The following is a 9,468-nucleotide window of genomic DNA, read 5'->3' as shown; positions in this document are numbered from 1 at the left end:
GGGCCCCCCCCCCCCCAGTGTATGAATTTTCGTGTACCGGGCCTCTAGTATGTGTATAAGAACCAAAGAGATGTATTTCGTAAGGGTTTACATAAATAAGACACTATATCTATTGTTTTGTTTTCACTCCTTAGCAACCTGGTTTAGAGCTCTTTCCATGTCAATCCATTGTTTTTAATGACTACAGAGTCTGAAGATACCTGGCTTTGTTCATTTAGTCCTTTCCTAATGGACACGTAGGTTGTTTCAATTTTTCATTGTTAAAACTGTATACTCAATCTAAGCAAACAAAACACTCAACAACCTGCACTCCAAAGAACAAAGCAAAGTTAAACACTAAATACCTCCTGTCCTTCTTAGCATGCAAAACACAAGCTCTTCTGCAACACCGTAATATCCACAGCAGCTCTAACAGCAGTTTGGAAGCAAACTCATTTCCCAACTGTCTCCTCAGGCAACGCCCTGCACTAGAAGTCCTAGGCAGCAGAGGTGCCACCTTGAACCCTTTCAGAGATGAGGAGCTCACAAGCTTTGCAAGATACCTCAGTTTATCTTCCAAGAGCTCTGGCTGCAGGGGGAGGGGAAAGAATGGGCTACACATTTGTCTAATTTGTCTCTCCTTCCCCACCCCAAGGCTGATGTTGGAGTTCGACTTATTGATCTTCAGCTTCGGACAGCTGCCCGTGGCTCTGATGACATGGGCCCCCATGTTCCTGTCCACTCTGCTGGCGCCCTACCAGGCCCTCCGGCTGTGGGCGAGGCCCCAGGCTAGCGGCGCCTGGACGCTGGGGGCGGGCCTGGGCTGCGTGCTGCTGGCCGCTCACACCGCAGTGCTGGGCATACTCCCGGTCCACGTGGCTGTGAAGTATCAGCTCCCGCCAGCCTCCAGCTGCGTCCTGGTCTTTGAGCAGGTGATGAGGCCGGGAGGGAGGGGAGACGGGGAGCCCCAAAGGGCGGTGGAGGCCGGGTGAGGAAAGGCACTGCTCCTTACATGGGGTGGAGCTAGTTACTAGGGGCGGAGTTTGTCAGAGGGATTTGAACGGACCAGCTGGCTCCAAAGAAATGGGCCGGACTAAGCAAATATAGTCCAACTCCTCAGAGAGTCACTGGGGTTGGTCAACGAAAGCTCTGCCCTTGCCTTTTCCGTGCCCCCTTACCCTCGAGTCATCCCAGCAATAAGGTAATCCGACAAAAGGATAAAGTGTGTGCTCTGAACACACAGATTTTACGAAGTGCCTCCCTTCTCTCCTAGTGTTTGTAGAGATTCTTTGCACCTGTCTCTGTGAAAAACAGTTGTTGTTGTGTTTTTTGTTGTTGTTGTTGTTGTTTTTTTTTTACAGCACAGCTATTATATTGTAATTTTGTTTATGCAGGCTATTAAACAGCTTTCTCCTCTCCTCTCCTCTCCTCTCCTCTCTCTCTCTTTCGACACAGAGATTGTGATGTGCTTAAAGCCACGCACCAATGTAACCCCCCTTCCACCCCATCTCAGGTCAGACTCCTGATGAAGAGCTATTCCTTCCTGAGAGAAGCTGTGCCTGGTCTCCTTCGTGCCAGAGGAGGTGAGGCCTTCAGCGGGTGCTGTTGTGGGCTCTGTCCTCTTGGCTGATTGGATAAAGCCAGCAGCGGCAGGACCCTCATAAAAGCTCTGACTTCCTAAGCCCACCTTGCCCACTGGGCACAGCCCTGACCTCCGGCTGGGCTCTGTGGGCCTTAGCCATTCGGCATTCTCAGGTCCCACTCTGAGAGACGGCACCGCTGTGGCCCAGGACTCCTGGTGCTTTCCCATTTCCAGGCCCAGCCTGAGAGAGAGGGAGAATGGATAGTGGAACTTCTTGCTGCCAAATAAAGCTTCAGCCAGAGTAGGTCCTGCGCCAGAAAATGGGGTGCCTGGAATGGAAGTAAAAGAGGGATTCAGCTCTTGCCCAGCTTCACCTCCCCCACCCCACCCTAGACCCAATATCCAGCCCCTCACCCAGCCCCTGCACCTCTGTCGTAGCCAGCTCTCCATACCCTAGTCCCACCCTCCCACACCTCTGCCCTCTCTCCCTTTCCCCTTCACTGACGGACCCTTCTCACTCCTCCCCAGGTGAGGGGGTCCAGGCCCCCAGTTTCTCCAGCTACCTCTACTTCCTCTTCTGCCCCACACTTATCTACAGGGAGTCTTACCCCAGGTAAGACCCTGCACCCTTTCCCAAATGCCTAGGCCCATCAGGGACCTTGCCCTCCTCCTTCCCTCTCCCTGAAGTCCCTGGCCTCCCCTGGATACTTCCTCAGGAAGCAGCCCCATCACAGAGATGAGAAAGAAGCGGCAGGTAGACTACCCCGTCTCCTCGCCCAGCCCATGGTGACACGAGGGTGATCAACTGTCCTGGTTTGCCCAGGATTGTCCCTGTTTTAGCACTGAAAATCCTAGGTCCTGGGAAGTCCCTCAATCCACAGCAAACCCCAGATGGTTGGTCACCTTGGTTGACACGCAGGCTAAAAGTCCATTTGCCACCTCTGCTATGGAAGGTGCAAACTGTTCTAGTCCCCCACCTCCCTGAGCAATTGAGGGGCTGTGGAGAGAGGGCCCCAGAACCTGGGTCCCGGTCTGACCAGGGAACAAGAAACATATAATCCCCATTGCTGCTGCAGGACACCCAACATCAGGTGGAATTATGTGGCCAAGAACTTTGCCCAGGTCAGAAGATGGGGTAGAAGGGTGGACCACCTGTGACTCATGGGAGCTGAGGGGATATTTCTGGGAGTGGGGTGGAGAAAGCCTGGGGAGGAGGTCAGAGGGAAGAGAAGGAAGATGCTGGGCCAGAGTCCAATTCCAGGGTGAGGGGGCAGCTACCAGTGCCCGCCCCTCAAATTTAGGTGCCTACCACTCCCTCTTCAGGCCCTGGGCTGCCTCCTCTATGCCTGTTTCATCATGGGCCGCCTCTGTGTTCCTGTCTTTGCCAACATGAGCCGGGAGCCCTTCAGCACTCGCGCCCTGGTGCTCTCCGTCATGCACGCCACCTTGCCAGGTATGCCCTGCAGAAGGCTGTGTCCTGGGAAAGCTTAGCCGGGAATTCCTCACTCCCCTTGCTCTTTACCTTCTGCCAGTTTCAACACCTCCTTCTGAATCTCCCTTCACTTCTGTCCCCTCCTATCACTATTCATTGTCAGGGTCTCAGTTCAGATGAGCATCTACTCCCCCTTTCCACATCAGCCTCCCAACCTGTGTCCCTCCCACCTGAATCTTTCCTCTCCCATCTGCCCCTGAGGATACTGCTGCCCAGATGAACTTCCGTCCTACAGAGTAATCATTGCTGATCCTGCTGCAAAAGCTCCAGTGACACCTCATTGTTGGCTTCTCCAGATAAGAGTTGAACCTTGGCCCGGCATTCAAGGCCCTTCCTGTGCATCGTATTCCACCATAACCCCAGCCATTTACTTTCATGCCTCCAGGCCTTTGCTTCTACTAGTCCCTCAGCTTGGCATGCCCTTTCACTACTTTCCAGTTGTGGAATCCAGTTCCTTCTTGGAGGCCCATGTGAGAGGCCCTCTTGAGGAAGCCTTCCCTTTTGTAAGCATCAATTACCACGACTTTCTCTGTGTTTTGCACTCCCAAGCACATTGATGGCCACCATGCTTAACTCCCAATACATTTGACCTCGATGTGTGGTTGAACATGTCTCTCTGTCTCTGTCTCTCCTCCTCCTCCTCCTCCTCCTCCTCCGCCACTCTGCAGAGGGAGGAGACCAGCGATGGTGGTGGGGTCAGGGCCAGCCAGCAGGCGGGCTCCCCCTCCCCCCCCCCCCCCCATCACTCTCAATGGCCAGGGGTTTTAAGAATCATCTCACATCCCCAATCTCTGATATGGATGAACAAATGGATGAATTAATAAATGCATGAATTAGTAAATGACTAATAAATGATGGGTAGGATTGAAGCCCTAGTTGCTGTGCAAGGGCTCCTCAGAGCTTCCTGGGAGTTCCAGGTGGGCCAGTCTAACCTGCAGCCCCTTGTCCCCACTCACCAGGCATCTTCATGCTGCTGCTCATCTTCTTTGCCTTCCTCCACTGCTGGCTCAACGCCTTCGCAGAGATGCTACGATTTGGAGACAGAATGTTCTACCGGGTATGGCCTGGACCTGGACCTTTTGGGAGCTAGAGGCAGGGAGAGATAGGGAGAGATCTGGGGAGGATGGTGGCAATGTTGGGTGTCACCTCGGCTGCAATCTCCCACAATGAGAAATGTGCCCTCTGGGTGTGGTTAAATGCCAACCTTCCACCTCCCAACTAGCCAGGGCTAACTGCTTTTGTGTGGATGGAGGGGAGTTCCAGAAACAGGGAGAGTACCAGGGAAGGCAGGGCCCCAGGTCCTGAAGAGGGAGCAGAGAGAGTGCTGCTGTCTCTGTTTTGCCTGGGGTCAGCTCTTGTGGAAGGACATTGGGATAGGGGACAGGGGAGGAGTGAGAAGCTGAGAAGCTGGGGCCTGGGAAGAAACAGGACCCTGATGCTTACCTCCTTCTCCCACTCTGACCCCTCCCCTTCCCTTCCCCTTCCCCAGGACTGGTGGAACTCCACGTCCTTCTCCAACTACTACCGCACTTGGAACGTGGTGGTCCATGACTGGCTGTACAGCTATGTGTATCAAGATGGGCTGTGGGTATGGGCTCTGCAGAACCCTTCAGCCCCCACATTTAATGGAGCCTCTCTGGACCATCCCCTCTTTTCCTCCCGCTGCACCATCCAACCTAAGGGTCCCTTGACTTCCACCTGCCCCATTCTACCCAATCCGATGGACAGAAATTTCATATTGGGATCCAACTTCCTTCCTTCCTTCCTTCCTTCCTTCCTTCCTTCCTTCCTTCCTTCCTTCCTTCCTTCTCCTTAATTCCACCCCCTCCACAGAGCCTTTCTGCCCTCCTAAGGAACATGCATATATCAATTTTCAGTTACCAAGAGTTGTTACATACATTTAATCTGCACAACAACCCTAAGAAGTATTATTATATCATCCCCTTTTAAAAATCACATCTAAGGCCCAAATGGGTTAATAAAATACCCTTAAATAAGACATGTCAGCCCTTCTGACCCCAAATCCCATATTCTTTCCATTGCACCACATACCCTCCTGGCTTTCTTAAATGGGGGTGGGGTGGGGGGGGTGCTTTTTGTGGAGGGATCCTAAGGAGAATCACTCCACATTCCTCCCCCTATCCCTGCCAGCTCCTTGGTGGCCAGGCCCGACGGGCAGCCATGCTGGGCGTGTTCCTGGTCTCTTCAGTCGTCCATGAGTATATCTTCTGCTTTGTCTTGGGCTTCTTCTACCCTGTCATGATGATACTCTTCCTTGTCATTGGAGGTGAGCTTGCTTCTGTGTGCCACTGGAGGGGAATTCATCCAGAGGGAGGAGGCTTGTGCTCCGGACCCTGGAGAGTCCAGACTGATGGGGAAGGCCACACACCCAGGACAGAAGGGGATATGCATACCTCATGGGAGAAGGCATGAGAGTTGTGTGTGAGAGTTGGAGTGAGGAGAGACTTGGGAGCAGGGATGAAGGCAGCATCTAATGGCAGCAAGGGGGTATCCTGGGGAATGTGGAAGAAGATTTCTGACTGGAGAGGAGCATCTGAGCAGGACACACATAGAGGGAGACAAAGGAGAGAAAACTGGTGGAGGTTAGGAGGTTCAGTATGAGAGCCAGGATATATTTTTTTTAATATATTTTATTGATTTTTTACAGAGAGGAAAGGAGAGGGATAGAGAATTAGAAACATCGATGAGAGAGAAACATCGATCAGCTGCCTCCTGCACACCCCCTACTAGGGATGTGCCCGCAACCAAGGTACATGCCCTTGACTGGAATCGAACCCGGGACCCTTCAGTCCGTAGGCCGACGCTCTATCCACTGAGCCAAACCAGTCAGGGCATGAGAGCCAAGATATTGAAGGGTAAACTGAGGAAAGGTGGAGGTTAGGAGGTTCAGTATGAGAGCCAGGATATTGAAGGGTAAACTGAGGAATCCTGGTTTTACATGAGCCACTTGAGACCTCCATGGGTTTCTGGAGCTGGGTTCAAGATCTTTCCCAATGGAATCTTCCCGTTCCATCTCTCCCCAGTGCCCTGGGATGGGAGAGCAGCCAGGGACACAAGGCACAGGTATCTGGAGCTGGCGTGACAATCTTTTCTCCTGCCTCAGGACCGATGAACTTCATGATGCATGACCGGCACACGGGCCCAGCATGGAACGTGCTAATGTGGACCATGCTCTTCCTGGGCCAGGGCATCCAGGTCAGCCTGTACTGCCAGGAGTGGTATGCACGGCGGCACTGCCCCCTGGCCCAGGTAAGGAACCATGATACCTAACTCCCCACTCAGGAGTACATGCCTCTCCTTCCCAATAGCTAACCCCCTATTTTTGCCCAATTCAACAGCTATGATCAGGGGCCAAGGCCTGATTTGGGGGTGATGGGCTCCCATGTCTTGGGTGCACTGGGAGGGACCTCATTGACAACTCACCTTTCTTTGGCACAGACAACTTTCTGGGGGCTGGTGACACCTCGATCCTGGTCCTGCCATACCTAGAGGCACCCTCACTGTCCTGATGACACCAGCAAGTTCTCTGCCTGCACAGCCTGGGACCAGGGCTCATCTCTCTGCACTCCAAGACGTAGCTCAGAGGCAAGGGGGCCTTGCAGGCATGACCCCACCAGGGAATTCTGGAGACTCAGATCTGTGGGCCTGAAGACAGCTGAACACAGACCCAGGATGGTGGTGGCTCTTGAGGCCCCACCCCCATAGACTGGGCACAGGGCCCCTCCCATCCCATGGCTGTCCAGATTTGAGGAGACTCACATATTTGGTGAATGTGGGGTGACTTACAAAGACCTGGGACCACCGAGGTCTGAAAAGGGTTTGATTCTGGTTTTGTACTTCCACTACAATAATAAACTCTATGTTTCTTTTTATTCATTCGTTTATTCATTCATTTATCATTTGCTGAAGGCCCGCTTCTGATAGGCATTATTGAAGAATTGTGTCTGCAGAGACAGGACTTTGTGGCAGGAGGGGCTGAGGGTCTTGGGTGACATCCTGCCTTACCTTCTCTATGCCACTCCCCTCTCCCCAAAACCTGGCCGCACGGCCTCTTCCACCTTGACTCCTTCTTCAGCTCTTTAACCCTTCCGCTCTTGGCAACCTCTATCACATTTTGAGAGGGCACATAGCAGGCCTGCTTTCATTCAGCATGAACCTCCTAGACAGACCTTGGGCAAAATGTTCAACATCATGAGTCTCAGTTTCCACAGCTATAAAACAGACATTAAAATTAGGAGTGTCCTGACTGTATAGGGACAGTAGGTCAAAACATTTGTATTCAAAACCATTCCAGAAACTAGACTGTGTGGTCACCCTAAGAAGAAGGTCATTTGTGTCTACCCTACACAGATTCCTTGCCTAACCTGGTGGTGGGAGATAGCTGGATTAGAAAAGGGGAATGTTAGCTCCAGGGGGACTAAGAACCAAATAAGCCAGGATCTCTAAGAGAGAGGGGGGCACTTTAAAAAATATTTTAACAGTGTCTAGACTAGAGAATATATTTTTATGTCAATAATACAGATCTATTTTATCATTTTGAATTACTGCATGATTGCACTGCATGTGTATTGATCTAATTACATACATTTCAATTGTTTATATTTGCTCTTCAAAACAATTCTATGATGAACTTTCATATATATATATCTTTGTGCATTTTCCTAGGAGAATGTTCTAGAAGCAGAATTACTGGAACACTGGATGGGCTTATTCAAATTTTATACACATTGCCCAACTTCCTTTAGAAAGCTTACGTTGCCTGCCCATCTCCCACCCCCTTCCCGATATGGGGTTTTGTCAATTCATTTATTTTTACCAATCTAATACACAGAAAATTATGTCTCCTATTTTTATTTTGCATTATCCTTACTAGTTTTAGTTTTATTTTTTAGTTAATCCTCACTCAAGGACGTTTTCCATTGTTGATTTTTTTTTTTTAATAGAGAGAATGGAAGAGAGAGGTAGGGAGGAGGAGAGAAAGAGAGAGAGAGAAACATTGATGTGAAAGAGACACAATGATTGGTTGCCTCCTGCACGTGCCCCAACCAGGGCCGGGGATCAAACCTGCAATCCAGGTATGTGTCCTTGACCAGGAATCAAACACGCTACCCTTCGGTGTGCAGACCAATGCTCTAATCACTGAGCCACACTGGCTGGGACTGTGCTTACTACTTTTAAAAATTGAATATATTTTCCAATGTGTACTAACCATTTTTATTTTATATTTTATTTTTTATACTAGTGGCCCAGTGCACAGATTCATGCACATTGGAAGAAAATTAATTAGAAGAAAGATTCATGCAGTAATTACATTATTGCAAAAAATTACATGTCAAAATAGTATATATAATATAGTATTATAAAATTTAAACACACCTGCAATTGGCACCACCGAGAACTTTATATGTATCGTGCAAGCACGAGTCAACGTTCATTTTTAAATTGCCAGTGCTTGTCATATGTACCAGCTGGTCAGTAGATCGGACAGTTGATGAATAAATCTCGATGTGGTTCACATTGAATGTCAACAAAAACACCCAAATTCACGAGCGACATTGACAGATCGAAACATACACGTGTGATTGGTGCCAGCAAGAGCTTTATATGTATCACGCATGCACAAGTCAACATTTATTTTTAAATTGCCAGTGCTCATCATATGTACTGGCAGGTCGGTTGGTCGGATGGTCAGATGGACGGTTGGTTCCTTAGCCTTTTATATATATAGATACTCTATTTTATAGAGCAGATTTAGGTTCTCAGCAAAATTGAGCAAAAATAGAGATTTCCCATATAGTCCATGCCTCCATACATACATAGCCTCCCCCATTCTCACCATTCCCCACCAGAGTGGTATATTTGTTACAACTGGTGGACCTACATTGTCACATCATTATCACCCAGAGTACATAGTTGACATTAGGATTCATTCTTTTTTGTTGCATATTCAATGGATTTGGACAAATTGATTTATTTCTGTTTTTAATTTTTCCCCAGACTTATTCAGATATTATTGACATATAACATGTAAGTTTAAGGTATACCATGTGAAGATTTGGTACATGTACATATTGTGAAATGATTACCACAATAAGGTTAATTTTTTAACACCTTCATCATCTCACATAATTATTATCTTTTTTGCATCTATGATGATAACATTTATGATCTACTCTCTTAATAACTTTGAAGTATGTACTATGTTATTGTTCATTATAGCCAGCATGCAGTACATTAGATCCCCAAAATATTTTCATCTTACAACTGGGAGTTTATACCCTTTGACCAACATCTCTTCATTTCGCCCATCCCCATCCCCTGGCAACCACATTCTACTCTTTATTTCTTTTTCTTTTTTTTTTTTTTTTTAGAAAATATAATTTTTTTTGAAATT

At 48.8% G+C, this 9,468-nt stretch overlaps 1 protein-coding gene across 1 annotated transcript in view; it reads left to right on the top strand.

Annotated features, from left to right (window-relative positions):
• The window catches only part of SOAT2 (sterol O-acyltransferase 2), a 10,791-nt gene extending 3,881 nt beyond the window's left edge, over positions 1-6,910 (top strand). The window contains exons 6-15 of the mRNA XM_014542083.1: positions 635-911; positions 1,493-1,562; positions 2,090-2,174; positions 2,638-2,683; positions 2,885-3,014; positions 4,013-4,110; positions 4,543-4,641; positions 5,205-5,340; positions 6,178-6,323; positions 6,513-6,910. Of these exons, the coding sequence (XP_014397569.1) occupies positions 635-911; positions 1,493-1,562; positions 2,090-2,174; positions 2,638-2,683; positions 2,885-3,014; positions 4,013-4,110; positions 4,543-4,641; positions 5,205-5,340; positions 6,178-6,323; positions 6,513-6,563 (1,138 nt within the window). The 3' untranslated portion in view covers positions 6,564-6,910. The remainder of the gene's footprint in view (positions 1-634; positions 912-1,492; positions 1,563-2,089; positions 2,175-2,637; positions 2,684-2,884; positions 3,015-4,012; positions 4,111-4,542; positions 4,642-5,204; positions 5,341-6,177; positions 6,324-6,512) is intronic.
• The last annotated feature ends 2,558 nt before the right edge of the window (positions 6,911-9,468 follow it).

This window comes from Myotis brandtii, unplaced genomic scaffold, assembly GCF_000412655.1.
Source record: "Myotis brandtii unplaced genomic scaffold, ASM41265v1 scaffold29, whole genome shotgun sequence".
NCBI lineage: Eukaryota > Metazoa > Chordata > Mammalia > Chiroptera > Vespertilionidae > Myotis > Myotis brandtii.
This window is presented reverse-complemented; position numbering and strand designations above follow the sequence as displayed.